Source organism: Centruroides vittatus, unplaced genomic scaffold, assembly GCF_030686945.1.
Source record: "Centruroides vittatus isolate TY-2023 unplaced genomic scaffold, ASM3068694v2 contig_882, whole genome shotgun sequence".
Lineage (NCBI taxonomy): Eukaryota > Metazoa > Arthropoda > Arachnida > Scorpiones > Buthidae > Centruroides > Centruroides vittatus.
This window is the reverse complement of record NW_027122574.1, coordinates 1,055,939-1,072,945: the sequence shown is the minus strand read 5'-3', so window position 1 is coordinate 1,072,945 and position 17,007 is coordinate 1,055,939. Positions and strand designations below refer to the sequence as shown.

At 36.2% G+C, this 17,007-nt stretch overlaps 2 protein-coding genes across 2 annotated transcripts in view; one reads left to right on the top strand and one right to left on the bottom strand.

Moving 5' to 3' along the window:
• Positions 1 to 17,007, bottom strand: part of LOC136983419 (AN1-type zinc finger protein 4-like) — a 142,753-nt gene that overhangs the window by 26,603 nt on the left and 99,143 nt on the right. The gene's annotated exons all lie outside the window — the stretch shown is intronic.
• LOC136983414 (dual 3',5'-cyclic-AMP and -GMP phosphodiesterase 11-like) lies at positions 865 to 15,145 on the top strand. The gene is given in 21 exon segments (XM_067280134.1): positions 865 to 1,009; positions 8,302 to 9,134; positions 9,759 to 9,920; positions 9,987 to 10,076; positions 10,151 to 10,288; positions 10,357 to 10,427; positions 10,502 to 10,565; positions 10,819 to 10,866; positions 10,933 to 11,007; positions 11,009 to 11,077; positions 12,601 to 12,744; positions 12,808 to 12,954; positions 13,036 to 13,143; positions 13,210 to 13,319; positions 13,394 to 13,481; positions 13,550 to 13,650; positions 13,722 to 13,799; positions 13,931 to 13,994; positions 14,052 to 14,126; positions 14,263 to 14,346; positions 14,410 to 15,145. Coding segments are annotated over 21 exon segments (2,673 nt in total). The 5' UTR covers positions 865 to 1,002; the 3' UTR covers positions 14,527 to 15,145.

Sequence of the window (17,007 nt, the reverse complement as noted above, 5' to 3'; positions counted from 1 at the left end):
CGTGTATAATACCCTCGTTTAAATTCTCATAAACTGTGCCGAATAATTGGTTAGTTCAAGCACGTGATTAATTTAAAAACATCGTAGCTGATTGATTATTCGTAGTTTCAAGTTACTCGTCAATTTAACTATTTGCAAGTTTAGATTATTCGTCGCTTAGAAACACGTGATCGACTATTATCTAATATAATTTAAATTAAATAAGATGATTGGCTGTTTCGTGATTAATTTTGAATTTTTACGTAACACGATTGGTTATCGCAAATCAATTTTCTAGTGCCGAACAATTGAAAGGTCAGAAGTTTCAGGCATTATTGATGACGTTTTATCGATCGAAAGCAATTTTAAGAATTTAAAAAAAAAAAAAAAAGAAACGAGTATTTGCTTTGTCTTTCTAATCACGAAAAATATTGAATATTTAAGAGCAGCGCAAGCTGTGATATTTCTATTTCATTTACTAATGTCTTGTTTATGCTATTGCAATAAGGAAGAATTGCATTTTTTTTCAGTTCAGAATTCTACAATTGTATTGAGAAATCAAAATTTATTAATTAAAAGCTTGAGGAATTATAATTATCTCCCTCATTCTTCTCTTATATAACGTGAAAGCATTAGAGAAAATTAAATTACACGAGATTGTCTACCAACTTTATCAAAAAAGAAAGGCAATACAACAGAAATCCATGAAGGTTTATTAAATTTTTGTTTTTTTCCTTAACATTAGTCACAATTTACAAATAAAATAACTTTCTTAATTAAAACAAAAGCTGTATTTAAAAAAAAACAACAAAAAGAGCAAACACGTTTTCTCCAGTTTTCAAAAGTGGAGGGGATATTCACTTAAATTTGTTGATTTACGTACTGACTGGGTGTCACGTGATTTGTCTACCTTCCTTTCAAAACTACCTCCTTTCTCCTTTCCTCGACCAATAGAGTCGGTCGTTTTCTGCGAACGTCATCCTCCCATCGTCTGTTATCACTGCGGAGAAGATCATCACCGTCATGCCACGTGAGTTTTATACCTTCTTCCTTCTAGTCTTTCTTTATATATATATATATATATTTAGATACGTGTATATCAATACTTTAAAATATAACCTCTCCCCATTTCATGTTAATTAAGAGGAGGGTAATGAGAAGGTGGTCCGGTTTTAATTCTTGCATCAATGTCTTTTCTTTTATCCTTGTTTTTATCTGATTTGGCAGTTTTTTCTCTCGAAAAATTTTACGGTTTATTGCAACAATTAGATTTTCAATCGACGTATTAATTAAAACATTTAAATTTTAAGAAAAATTAATTTAATATATAGTTTTTTTACTATCGAGTTTAGAATCTCTTCTTTTATATAGGTCATTATTTCAAAATCTTTACCTGATTTTTCTATTTATTCATTGACATTAATAGAAGAGACCTTGGAATTAATAGGTGAACAACCTATAATTTATATAATTTTTTTAAGATTTTTTCCCCCTCTTTTAAATCAAGGTTAAAACTTTTAAAACTTACTTTTACATTTTAAAATAAATAAAATTAAATCACGCGTGTGAATATTTTCGATAATAAATTCAGCTTTTTAATTAATTAAGAATTAAATAGTCAATAAATCACAATTCTCGATATAAATAAGATATTTGGAACAGCAAATAGTAGTTTTAGTGTAAATATTTGAATCGACTAATCATTATCGTTATATAAAATATTTAACCAATCACAATTCTCAACGATTGCATTTCAAAATATTAAATCAGCAATTTGCCAATTACAAATAAATTACTGAACAACTTTCTAATTTAAATACAATATTTGAAATAACCAATGAGATCATCCTAATTTATATAACACAAAATAAACAATAGCTTTTAAAATTAAATAGAGTTTTAAAACAGCCAACGAGAAACAAGCTTTAATTGTAAACTTTTAAAACAAATTCTAAAGTTTTAATTATTAAATATATAAATCTTTTAATTAATTAAAAGTACAATCAGAAGCACAGAGAGGATTAATTAAAAGTAATGTAATTATTAGTTAAAATATATGTTTCTGTTTATTAAATTACAAAGCTCAAGGAAACTAATTAAATTTTAAATTTTTATATCATTGGATAACGCAGACGATGCGTGAAAATGCCAGCCTTTGTATTATCACAACCAATCACGTTTTTTTCTACTGTTAAGCTGATTATATCAGCGAATTGCAGACGTAGTGTAATGGAGGAAAATTCATCATCTCTGCCTATCTCTAGATGACTGATAAGTTAGTCGCATCATTTCTATTTTTTTTTTTTTTTTTTTCCTTTGTGAAAGATAAATCAGTACTAAAACTCAGTTCTAAATTCACTCCATTAACTAAACCTAAATGAAAATCTAGCTAAACGTGACATTAAACATAATTGAATGGTTAAACACGGCTATTTATTCCCGGAGTCTTCATCCCGTTGATCGCGTTATATAATGCGCAGGCAGGTTAGTAATTTGTGACGCTGTCACGCACGCGAGTAAACAAATAAATACTCAAAATACGTAATTATTAGATAATATCCTGAAGTACAGTAATCAAAAGGCGTAACTAAGGGTAATGGCTGCGGTGACGTGTTTGGTTAAGGAAAAGGGGATTAGAAAAGGAAATAAAGCTCGGTTAACGTCAACAGAAAAGCACCTGGCATCGTGTAACCGAGTGGAAAAATATTTTTTGAATAAATAATAATATTGAAAAGATGGCTGCCTACTTGACTTTTTTCTTCTGTTTTTTTTATTTGAGATATTTATTCTTAATTTATTTTGAGGCACTTCAGTAAAATTTACGTTTTACTAAATTTAAATATAGCCTATATTTTTCGTTATTATTCCTATTAATTTAGAAAATTCCGTTGGATTAATGAAATTTCAAAATCGATTTTAACCGTCGAATCGATTACGTCATAATTTATAATTTATTAAAGCGCTACGATTGGATATTTTCCTCCTGACGTCGAAGATGGTTATAAGTTGTGAAACGAAGTTAAAATCAAGCTTTTCTCTCGTATATTTATTTATTTTCTAAGAAAATATAAAAAGGGAAGAAGAGAGAGACAGGTCGCGAATTTATTTTTATAGTTATAAATCTCATAAATTGTTATTGTGTCAGCGACGTGTTTGTTCTTTATGGCGGTGACGTCAGGACCAAAGGAAGAAAGGAGTCGCGAGCGTTTCGAGTCTATAATCGTATAGTTGGCATTGATTAATGCATCGGCGACGTTGGGTTATTACCATCGATGACAAATGCGACATACAATCTCGCAATATTTTCTATAGAAAAGGAAAGAGTTATATATGAAAGGGAGGAAAAAAAACCTTTATAGAATTTTATAGGAGCCTTCCGTTAAGTTATTGCCTTTCGGGAATATATTTTCTAATCGCGAATTGAAAATAATACAGATGACGCTGCGCGTTTTGGTTTGGAGTGTATCGAACAGCTTAGAATAACATGTAAATGGTCGGATCATGTGACAAAAGAAACTTTTCCAACAGTATATTTCGAAATACATAAATTTGGTGGTGGCTAAGGGTGGAAGGATCCGATGCGACATCTCAATGACAACGCCAACGCGACTAATGACGTCGCTTCCGGTCCACACCCACCCCCTGCAAAAATGGTACAATTTAAGCATTAGTTTTGAAGTGAAAGATTATTTGAGGATAAATAACACGTAACTACGTTAAAAATGTATTCAACGAACAGATTTACGATCGAATTTCCCACAATGTTTTAAATTGATCGTAAAGTGCAGCGGATTGGCTAGTTTGGGATGGCGTATAAAATGTGAAACGAAGCGAAACGAATTTTTCCTTGCTTACTATCTCTAGAAAATGAGAAAATACGTATTATATAAATCTAGTTCTAAATTACCAAAACATTTAATTTGTTCTAAATGAGGTAGAATGAAAATTTCCCCATATTGTAAGAAAAATATTGGGAAATTTAAAGTGTTTTACGCAAATTATAATGACGGAGTTTTCATATCTACAATGCATAATTATATATGAAATAATTCAGGAAAACATTTATTTTTAATTAATTTCAGTTAAATATTTTAAAATTATTATTATTATCCGAATTAATTAAATCAATTAATTCAGTTTCACAACAGATTTTTATTGGCAGATTTTTTATCAATCCAAATGTATTAAAAGTGCTATAATTGGTCAGTTTTCGAATGTTCTGAAGAGACGAATTAAATCGCGAAACTAAAAAAAACGAAAATATTAAAATAATTGAATAAAGTTAAACTTGAATACATTAATTCTGGAACGATTAAATTATTTATGCATAGAAATAATACAAAGTAATTTCGAATTTCTATCTGGAACAATTATATTATTACGAATAATTACTATTTTTTGTTCTATAAATGGCTATAAGATGGCGCCACTCTTAGTAGTCCCCCCCATTTCTTCACAAAAGAATTAGACGATTTGATAATTATTTCTGTTAAATTTCTCTACCGCACAAGGATTATAAATTGTGACATAACAATACAATAAATTGCTAGATTGTTTTTATATAAAAGCATGATTCGATGCACTGTCACAATCCACCTTACAAGGACTCTAAGTCCTTGACCTTGTAAGATGGGATATTATAGTATATTACATGAAATCACTCTCTGGCTAATAAATCAAAACTATAAATTGTAACTCAATAATGCAATACATCACTAAATAGCTTTTATACAAAAGCATAGATATGATTTGATGCAGTAGGAGTATTTTACAAGGGTCAATGCACCTCTAGGCTGTAGAGTTGTATTAATTAATACGACAGAACTTCAAGCATTTCAATCATCAATATGATTAAAAGCTAGCTTTAAGAATTCACATAGATTGGCATATTTGAGGTACAGTACTTAACAAAGGTCACAGCGTTGAGAAACTTCAAAAGACCCTTTATAGCTGTAGGGTATTCAGAAATTTCTGAAGTTACCAGGGTGAGTGGAATACTAAAAAACAATACAGTATAATGTATTAAAGACTGCGAAACCAACTGAAGCGCGTTGACAAGGTATAGAAAATGTCGTACGTGATTAACAACCGTTCCGCTTAATGTAAGATATTGAATTTTGAGAATCGTATGGACAGTGGAATTAAACACTGCTTTACAATTCAGTTTTGAATTTAGCCATCAAAGAATTGAATCCGATTCGTTGTTAACTGATAGCCTCATATTTTTACGACTTTTTGATACTGTCCATCACTTAAAGCTAACTAGATATAGTCTCTACCACTTTAGATAAAGAGAAAAGTGGTGTAGTATAGAAAGCGATCCCATACATAGTACAATATATGGAGTATTACGTAGACCTTTCTCAGAACGATCATTGTTGTAACAGGCAGCAAAGCTGGCATTTAAAGAAAAATTGATTTTTTTTTAAATAAAATTTCGAAATTCTGAACGTGCTTCTTTTGTTATTTTTAACAACGAGGTCCAGATACAGATAAATTATAATGAATGAAATTATATAAAGAGCGGTAATCCGATCGGAAGCGGTTTACTACTTATTGGGAAACGGGGGGATTAAGGTATTGTTTGTGAGTCCTCGAACTCTGGACAGTTAAAAATAAGCATATAGTGACACCGGACACCTGAGCAGGTCGAATTCGTCCTATTTTTAAAGGTAACGCCTTCGCGCGATCTAAGCTCTGATGACCTTTCCTTCTCGGCATTGACCTTTCATCCGGATAAGTAGGTCAAGCGTTCTTTTCCGTGTTGGCGGCCGATTTTCTGCCACTTGTTCCAGGAAACGTTCTTTGTCTACAGACATAATACCCGGCCTTGGACAGTCTACAACCCGATACTACCACCTCCCGGGAAATTATATCCCTTACATAGAGGATTCCCCCGAATCACGTGAAGACTAAAGGATTTGAAGGTGAAAACTACAACCTGACCCATATTTCGGCACCATCTTTATTGAAAGCATGTAATAATAATTTATGCGTAAACTTTGAGGCAAGCAGAAACATGCACTTTTTTATCAGGTTAGTTTGGTAATAATTAAAGGGTGTACACAACGGATTTAGTCAAGAATCAAAAATTTAAAAGTCCAGAGAAGCATTATCTCAAAAAACATCGTCCGTTGTAGAGAATTCGCGCCGCATACAATTTCGCAATGAAAAGATGGTGCGGACAAACCCGCAAATTAAAAAATTTCGTCGAAAGATGGCGCTGCCTGTAGCCAAAAGCGCCGCCTTCCGGAAAGCCCCGAAGCATGTCAGGAAGAGACTCTTCGGCCGGATATGGATCCCAGGTAAAACAACTCTAGCTAGAGCGCGGGACTACGCGTCATTCCGGCCACAAGAAGCAGCGGGAAGGAGCGTGACCGGTGTGTTCGGCTCCACCCCTTCCGTGAATGGAAATGGACCGCTTCCGCCGAGTCACGCCGTAGGGTAGACCGCGTTATATACATATATATATACCTACACGGCTTGGACGAATGTATTTATATCCCATCCGTCCATCGGAAAAACAATCATGACCCTTTCGAGACGTTGCGACAGGTAAGAGTCACGCGCTCTTCCTCTTCTCGTTCTTATTTTAGCTGCACAGACCAGTGAAACACTCCTCTTTCGGAAGTTTATACTCCATTATCTTTTAATTGCTACTTCATTTGAGAAGTGTGATTCATTTATTTCTTCATCTTCCTTACTTTATTTCTTAAGATAATTAATGTCGTCGCCGTCACGTGCAGATTGAATGTGTCGCGCTTAGAGAATCACTCAGGCGCGCCCCATCGCCGCGCGAGCTTGTAATTTAAATTATTCTCCACTTAATAAATGCTAATTATCCGGAGGAGGTAATGCTGCGCCAGCTACTCTTCCTCCGCTTTAAAAATAAGCAGAGTAGTGGTACAACCCCTATTTATACATCAAGTATTTCGAGTAACCATCTTACGTAAATCGTCCTTGGTTTGGCTCCTCTTTCCGTTGTCGTAGCAGACTTAAAAAATTATCGCTTCTTCCGATATACCAAAACAATTGATTGTCTCTTATATAATTTGCCCATCAAATGACCAAAATACTCGCGTAATTTTCCTATACAGAACAGTAAAAATGACTTATTACGAGAGGGTTAAATGGCCTCGAGTAGTCAGGTGCGAGTAAAATTGATACAGAGCACAATTTTGAATTGCTAATTGTAGTTATTTTCGTAATTAACATCGGGGGGTTCTCTGGAGGAATCTTAAAAACTTTCTCGTATGCAAAGCTCTTGATTAAAAATAGATCGATTCCCTACAGGTAAGGTTAAGATAAAATTGAAACGCGTAGAAATGAAGTGTTTTTGGTGAAACACTTCAGTTGTAAGCTCATAAACTCTCCCGGTGTTATGCCAAGCGTTAAGCATGGTTAGACCCAGATGACCTCGACAGGTAATCTGAGAAAAGCGCAAATTCATTCTGTTGTGAATGCAAGTGTGCAGTTTCTAGACGTTTATCGTCTTTGTCATTCCTTTTCCACATGCCAACGAGATGTCTCCGTCCTTGAGGAGGTGCAGGTGTGGAGCGTTGATCGTTCTTTGACTTCATAGTTATTTTTAAGCTATACGCGCTTGTCGACTAACGACGCTTGTGAAATACCGTCCATTCGCGGAAATTTCTAGATTTGTGATTACGATTTATAAACGATTAATCCTACTCTTATAATAGCATATCTATCAGATTACATGCATGTGTGAGCATTAATTGTGTGGGCAAACACGTACAACTAGCAGTCGCGTGACGTCTCGCGACAACCATACAAATTCAATATGGCGTCCGGGTGGAAGGTGAGAGGAAGTTCGACACTGAGCGTATTTTTTACTCACTCACTACGTGATTATCGATCGGTAATGTCTGTTCGAGCTTCCTCTTAGACGACGTTTCCTGTATTTTCTGTCGGTTCCCAGAATCGGCTTCCTCACCCCTGACAAGTGCGCTCGTCTATGCGGGTTACGAATCCCAGAAGAAACGCTATTAACGGAAACGAATTGGAGTCGGGTCTACGTTCCATTCAGTGTTGACGCTAGTGAATCATCGCTTTAATTTAACGCGATCTGAAGGTCCGAAACACCTGATCCGTGACGTCAAAGACAGAGGAAATGGACAGGTGAGAATCGACCTCGGCTAAATGCTAACATTAGCCTACGTTATGCGAATGAAAATGTTCACTATTCTATTTTACATTAAACTGCTGGAAATCGGAAGTTTATTGTTTGGATCTACTTCCGGTAATGTGAATAAGTGCATGCTAACTGTCCGTTAACGTTTCCGATTTCTGTTTTTCTTGCAGATACTTCCAAGAAAATCGACAAACTGGACAGTCGAAAAGATGTCGCACCGACAACTCTATGGCGTCTACTTTGGCCGCCGGGTTGGCATCCACGAGGAGGTCCTTCCGTCTTTGATTCTGGCGCGACGAGTGGCACATCCATGGACGAGCCTCCGGGCGAAGAAGACTTGGAGGGGGTGGAGTCGTGGCTGGACGAACACCCCTCCTTCGTCTATGATTACTTCGTCCGCAAGGCCACCAGGCATATGGTCGACTCTTGGTTGCTAGGCCACGCCACCCAAGGGGTAGCTCACGAAGCCGTCTCCACCCCTGCCAGCCCCACTTCCAAATCGGGTTCGGGGGCTACTACTCCGGTCCGGAAGATTTCGGCTCACGATTTCGAAAGGGGTGGTCTTTTGCGACCCATCGTCAGCACCACGGTAGATGGAACCCCCACTTTCCTTCCACTTCCGCTTCCGGGTGAGGTGACCTCGTTTCCGGCCAGCAGACCGAACAGAAAGAGCAGGCAGGAACTTCAGGCCTTGGATGAACGAGAGATGATCTTCGAGTTGGTGAAGGACATCTGCAATGACTTGGATGTTCGCAGCTTGTGCCATAAAATTTTGCAAAACGTCAGTATACTAACCAGAGCCGATCGATGCTCCCTGTTTCTAGTGGGGGGTGAGAAAGGCTCGCCCAACCGTTACCTGGTCAGCCAATTGTTTGACGTGTCCAGCGATTCGACTCTGCAACAAATGAACGAAAAGGAAGAGATCAGGCTACCGTGGGGTAAAGGCATCGTGGGTTACGTCGCAGAAAAGGGCGAGTCCGTCAACATTACCGACTGTTATCAGGTAGGTTATCACTCGACATCAGCTTCCGGTGTAAAGTTTCCGAACGGAAACGGAAACCCGCAAATTCTGATTTGAGGAAGCGCTATGCTACTTTGACCTTTAAATATTCTGCAGCCACGCCCAAAATTCGGATCCGGGATACTTGCTGGGCATTCAATCGACTATACGAGGGCGTTGGTCAAGGACTGGCCCCCCCCCGACCGGGTGGCACCAGAAAAAAAAACACGATTCCCAGAAGTGTTCGAATACAGTAGCGCGTTTGTTGACAAGAAAATTGATCGCACACTGGAATTAGCTGTAATTATATATATAAACGCGCAGTAGAACTGCTTTACGTTGACACGAACACGTCTGCTAAACACTAAAACGTCCATTAGTGACGTTAGCTATAATTATGCTGGAACGTCTACTTTTTAAAGATAGCAAAGATAGATGATATCATTCCTCTTTTCCTACTGTTACTTTCTTCTTGAAAACACCCCTGTACATCGGGTTTTACCACTTTGCATTCACCCGCTTTACAGCCATTTTGTATCCGACGAACAATGATAATAAAACATTAAACAAAGACTATAACTCGTGTAAATGTTTTACATCATGACACTAAGCACGAACTTCATTCAGGATTCCAGGTTTAACCATACCATCGACCGGAAGACGGGTTACACCACTAGAAGCATGTTATGTATGCCCATCTTCGACAACGACGGTCAAGTGCTGGGTGTGGCTCAGGTCATCAACAAGAACGGGATCAGAGGAGAAGCATTCGACACCAACGACGAGAAAGTAAGATGTAGTTACACATATCTTGCTAACTTCGCACCATGTCTAACTTGTCCTTTAATGTTCTAGGTGTTCGCTCAATACTTACAGTTCTGTGGGATCGGTTTGAGGAACGCGCAACTATACGAGAGATCAGAATTGGAAAATAAAAGAAATCAGGTAGATAGAAGAAAACTAATTCCTAATTTTCGGGTAGCTCGATCGATACAAAAACCAATCTTATCCTTCTGTAGGTGCTTCTAGATTTGGCCAGGATGATCTTTGAGGAACAGAGCACCATAGAGCACATAGTCTACCGGATAATGACGCACACACAATCTCTACTAGGTTGCGAGAGATGCCAAGTACTGCTAGTGGACGAATCTACCCAAGTTAGTAGTGCAGTTTATACTTTAATCATTTCGATTCTGAATAAACGAGATTTCTTTCTTGTTTGCAGGGAACGTTTTCGCGCGTATTCGACTTGGATTCTGGAGACATGGAAACAGAAGACTCCAGTTCGAGAATCAGGTACGATTCATTAAGTAATATTTCTGATTTCTGTACAGTACATTGTAATGACATGTGTTCTTTCTACTTACCAGTCCAATCGAAGGGAGATTCCCCATCAACGTTGGTATCACAGGCTATGTAGCTGCCACCGGAGAAGTACGAACAGGTTGCCATTCTTGACATCCGCCCGCATCTGCTCACGTCAACCACAGCGTCATTTCTTCTCCAATTAATTTACATCAAAATTTTAAGTGCCATCAACCATTGTCCATGATTATCAGCTTCTTTATAAAGTATTAGGCACAGATGGTACCGGCAGATGCGCGCGGTTCTCTTGTTATTATTATTAATAAATTGCTCGTGACAGGATTATTCCAAGTCTCAATTTTTCAAATTGTTCTTTTTGCAGGCTCTAAACATTCCCGATGCTTACGCGGACGATAGGTTCGATCAGAGCGTAAGTTGTGTTTTGTTATACGTTCAGAAAGTCGTTCAAGGTTCTACAGAACGTTCTGTTTATCAGGTGGATAGGGGTACCAGCTTTCGTCATCGCAACGTGTTATGCATGCCTATTAGAAATGCCGACGGCAAAATTCTAGGGCGTCAGTCAGCTGATCAATAAATCCAATGGGACTCCTTTCAATAAAAATGACGAAAATTTATTCGAGGTAAGTTGCTCTTATATTGTTAAAATGTTCGTGATCGCAACGGGTGTTGGTTTTCTCACTTGGCAAATTTCGATTGTATACTGATTATTTCATTATTTATTCATGTAACTTTATGTGGCGTTACATAGAGAATAATGTTGCAACGAATAGCCGAATATTCGGCCAAACTATTCGGCTCGATTAACGCACGTACGAAAATTGGCGCGCAAACCGCATTATGGCAAGGACCCTGCTCTCTATTGGCCCGCTGTCACTACGCTTCGCCAAACTCTGTTAATTCTTGACAGTTGTAGCGGACAGACACGAGCGTCATTGCAGTATGTGATAAGTGATGATAGCAAATGTGGATAACAATGAAATGACCTACACGTGTAAATAACGAAAAAAGAACAGAGAAGGACCGCCAAGTGAAAATGTGAAAATAAATATGAAATTGAGTCGATAACATAATCGAACGAGTCGAGGCAGCTTATTGGCGCGAAATTCGTAGCCGTCGATGTCAAATAATTGTTCTCGTAGACTTCGGAAAGCTAAATGCTTGTATGCTTGTAATGAAAGTCACTTAGCGTGCACGGGCGAAAGCCTTGGGCCGTTCGGGCTACCAAGCTGTCTCGAATCTGTGAAATCATAACTGTGACTTATACCGACGTTCTCTCTGTCTCTTTTATCCGTTATCACCAGGCTATGAGTCACGTAATTGTAAAATCTACGACGGAAAAGTGACGAATCGAAAGTATCGTGCGCGCACGTTATGATGTATGCATAGGCATATGTGGACTAGAGCGATAGAGGAAAGAGAAAGGGAAGAGCAAAGACGAGCGCTTAAAAAGAAGGATAGGCAGGGTCAGACCCTCAGATGTGCGACGATTCTCGAACGAATAGGTGTGTACGTGTGCTGATCTTTGTAATTATAAATTGTGAATACGTGTGACTTATTTTGTTTTTTATTTTGTGCAGGTTATAAGTTATAAATAAATATAAACAAACAACACTAACCCGATAACATTAAATCTGAATACCAAAATGAATAATTTATTGTGTTTTTGTTATTTCTTACTCCTGTTTTTAGGTATTCGGCATTCGGCCGAATAACGAAAAATAGACCGAAAACCGAATAGTAACCGAATATTCGTTGCATAACTAATAGAGAACTATCTTTTGGCTTCGTGATTCGTTTCAGAAGTTAAACGTAATAAAATATCTGCACCCCAACTGAATTCAATTAATTGAAGAATTCATTTATTGCCGACTTAGTAGATTTGTTTTGGGAATCACTAGCTTATATGCGGTCCTCGAGTTCGCTATTATGGCCATGTATGAGTCCCAATATTCAGCTATCTTTAATGAACGGAGAACAAAACCTAGGATCAAATTCTTCACAAAGTCAGAAGGAATTCGAATCTGGATTCTTCAAAGTACCGGGAAAACCTCTCGCAATCATCCGACTTCGAAAAGTTTAATCAAAATAGGATTTCTACATGAAATTTGTAAAATAAATTACTATATAGTTATTAAAATTTCAGGCATTCGCCATTTTCTGTGGAATGGGAATCCACAATACACAAATGTATGAGAAAGCAATCAAAGCCATGGCTAAACAAAGAGTGACTCTGGAGGTTCTCTCTTATCACGCTACAGCACCTCTAGAAGAGGCTTACAGACTTAAAGTAAGTAATTTCTTTTTGAATTTTCTCATTAACAATTTATAAAAACCGTTTATTTAATTCCAGAAAGCTTTAGTTCCTTCCACTCAAGCCTACAAACTTCACGACTTGAGGTTTAATGACTTCAGCTTGGATGATGACGAAATGTTGAAAGCTTGTCTCAGAATGTTCCTAGATTTAGATTTGATCGAACGTTTTCATATTGATTATTTGGTAATCTAAATCTTTAAAAATCTACAGGGAAGAGAACAAATAATTGTTCTTTGTTATTTTCTAATATTTTCATACTTATAGGTGTTGTGCAGGTGGTTATTGAGTGTCAGAAAGAACTACCGGCAAGTAACCTATCACAACTGGAGGCATGCATTTAACGTAGGACAAATGATGTTTGCCATCTTAACGGTATATAACACCCACTTTCGACTTTTTCCCTTTAAACAGTTCAATAAACTCTTGGGTACCTTCTAGAACACAGAACTATGGAGAGTTCTTGGAGAACTGGAAACTCTAGCTCTATTAGTTGCCTGTTTATGCCATGATCTCGATCACAGAGGAACCAACAACTCCTTTCAAATTAAGTAAAAACTTGATGTTATATTTTCATAATTAAACGAACTGACATTTTTAAGAGTGACACATGTACAATTTACAGATCATGCTCGCCCTTGGCTCAGTTATATTCGACATCTACTATGGAGCATCATCATTTCGATCAGTGTATTATGATTTTGAACAGTCACGTAAGTGTTGCTATCTAAATCGGCTAAGAGACTATGACACAAGTTGATCAAGATTATATTTTTCTCAGGGAAATCAAATATTAAGCCATCTATCTCCCGAAGAGTATTCTTGGGTGGTTCACGTTTTAGAAGATGCTATATTAGCCACGGATCTGGCAGTTTACTTTAGGTCTTTATATATTTTTTTAAACCTTTACTTTACCGAATTTTTCATACTTAAAGTCTGTTTTCTCGACCTAGGAGGAGGGGTACATTTTTTAAGCTGATCAGCACTGAAGAATATGATTGGCAAGATGAAAATCATCGAGAATTGCTCAGGTAGAAGAAAAATTAGTGTTGTAATATTAACAAAGAATGATATAAATTAGTTTAATACTGATAACGAATGCAGTTAATTAAATGAAAATTTATTTTACCGTTTGAAATTTACAAAATTCTCTTGTTAACAGAGCCATGCTGATGACTGCTTGTGATGTGGCTGCCATAACTAAGCCGTGGGAGATACAAAGAGTGGTACGTTTAATTTTTTAAAAATTTATTTACTTTTCTATTATATGCTTGACATTTTAGGTGGCAGAATTAGTTGCCAGTGAGTTCTTTCAGCAAGGTGATATGGAAAAGGAGGAATTGAAGATTCAACCTATCGTAAGTCTACTTCCAAGTTCATGTCACTATCCGATATTTTGCATGTTTCATTCTACCAGAATGAAATTATATAACCGTTGAAATTGAGAAAATTTCTGAGTGTAACTGTAATACTTTAATTGATTACTTCACGAAGGACATGATGAACAGAGAAAAGAAAGATCAGCTACCTCTGATGCAAGTTCGATTTATAGATGCCATCTGCGTGCCCATATACGAGGTAATTTATTTCATTTGTTTGTCTCCGATATAAAATCAACTTTTTCACAGCAAATATTCTTAGGCCTTCACCAAGATCCATAGAAACTTGAGCGTCCTATCTGCCGGAGTGGCTCACAACAGATTGCAATGGCTGAAATTGGCGGAAGAACGTAAAGTGGGACCAGAGAGAGACAAGTAGACGATAGAACCAAACGTAAATTCAGTCGAGTCGTCCTTTTTTTTGGCATTTAAATCTCGAAGACTTAATAGTAGTACTACCATTCATGGTAGAAGGACTCGAACCAACTAGTGCAAGGAAAAAAAAAAAAAAAATACAGCACAAAATAGCCAAAGAATGTTTTGTCATCTACTTCATTATTCGGGATGGCGTGATTATTCTTATTTTTTGAGCTAAAAAAACTCTAAAATACTTCGTATACAAATTCATCTACGACTTATATATGTATATCGGCATTTTAAATTAATTTATCCGCATCCATTTGGAGAATCCTCAGTGCGAAACTCGAATGAGATGCAATGTCATTAAAGTATACGATATTTATACAAATGTCAGTCGAAACTACTACTCGACTATTTTTCTAAACACCATACAGTTGAAAAAATACAGAGACATTCGATCAAAATCAATTTTTTTCTGAAGAACCATGAAGTTGGTAACGTGGACCAGTAGCCATTTTAATCCCGTTTCGGTTTGTCGTGGATCTATAATTTATTATTTTGCATATGTGAATTTTTTCCTCCTCATGTTGTATCCACCCGATTCGGGCTAAGTTCTGATTAAAGTAAATTCGTTAAAATTCGTTTACTTTATTGCAAATACGAACGATCTTAAATACAAGGTAGAAACACGGGGTCTTGCTCAAATTTTTCAAAAAGCGTGTTAGGTTAGGTTAGGTTAGAACGTGCGTCCCCACTGTTCCCTGTCTTCTGATTGCTGGGATCGGAGACGAGCCGCCATCTTGGAACCATAGCTAACATTAAACAAATATTATAAAGTATGCAAATGAGTAAAGGTGTGTTCGATTGCTCGATACAAAGAAGAAAAATTGGTTACATAATTTAAGTCTCAGTAACACCGACCGTTCCGATTGCTCTTCAAGTTCACGTTACGCTTACTTTCGTAAGGTCAAGGAACTTTTAAATCAATGATTTGAAGCACCAAAATTGTAAATATAATTGGAAGATTTCCTATTTTTTGTTATCTTTCTTTGTTTGTATTCTAGGAAGAGTGAGTAATATCATCGACTAGATATTTATCAAAAGGTTAAGCTCCGATGGAGCGTTTATCAGAAAATACTCCACCAGAGCTTAACCTGGAAGGTAACAAACAACTTACGAGAAGTCGAGAAGCTAAAAATGCATTTTCTAAATATTAAATTGAAAAAAAACAACTTGGCAAAGGACTCAGAACATTTTGTTTTGTGGCAGATTTATAAACTGCCAGATCATCTTCACAGGTTCCGGAACACCCAAAAATATTCACCAAACTTCATAGATAAAAAACACAGTTGGGTTATTCATTCATTACTGTTGGAAGCTGATCAAAAAGGATCTTCCAACGTATAATGCCAAGAGAGTTAGAAAGAAAAAAATAATAATAGCATTTACCATCGATAGGCGGAAACCATAAATACAAATTATTGTGGTATAAGAGAGGTATAACTGTATTATTAACAAAAACGAAAGTTTTATCAGAAAATAGTGAAAGTCAACTTCTAAGAAAGTTACTGACTAATTGGTCGCAACTTCCTTTCTTTTATCTTAACGTAACAGATTTTGCTTCCTTCCCGAATTGCCTGTAACATTTGTTACGAATTATTTTACGATAGTAAAGTAAAAATATGAAATTACTAGTTATTAAATTCCCATAAAATTCATCAAAATCACAAGTTGGATAGTCACAAATTACAATTAACTGGAAGCAACATTCGAGTTTACACCCACATCGATTGCTCATAGTTTCTTCGACCAAGTTCCGGGTTCTTTAAGCAGAAGATTAATTATAATTACTTTCAAATTCTCGTAAGTTCGTCATATCTCGTTACAATTTTACCGTAACAGTCTACAGGGAAGCATAAATATTGTAATATATAATAACTAGATGGCAATGAACGAAAATACATAAAAGATAATCACGTTACTCTAAAATTTAATGGAGGACAATAAACTAATAGAGTGATGCACTTGTCTCTATTGATCATTATATTTTCTTCGTTAACCATACTAACATTCCTATGTTTAAGTATTCTTTGCCCTAATTATTCACTTTTATTGATATTCTATATAATTACATGTTATTCTTCTATTTACCTATTCTCTGAATAGGTAAACAGTAGAATAGGTATTAATTAAGAACTGAAATAATAAAAAAAATAATTAATATTTGTCTTCTGAAACAATAAATTAACTATTCATTGCCTTAATTTCTATTCTTTTTCAGTTCTTAATTAATATTCTTTCAAGTTCAAGCAATAGTTAAAGCTTCTGTTCTTTACTTTTCAGTTCTATGTTATAATTTAATAAAAAATAAGTTAGATATTTATATAAATATCCTTAGATAGAAAAGTGTAATTTCTTTATAATTCAAATGGGAAAGACAACAGAGATGACGCGGTATTATAAATTTATCAAATCGAGTAGGCTTTTATTAAATTATTCG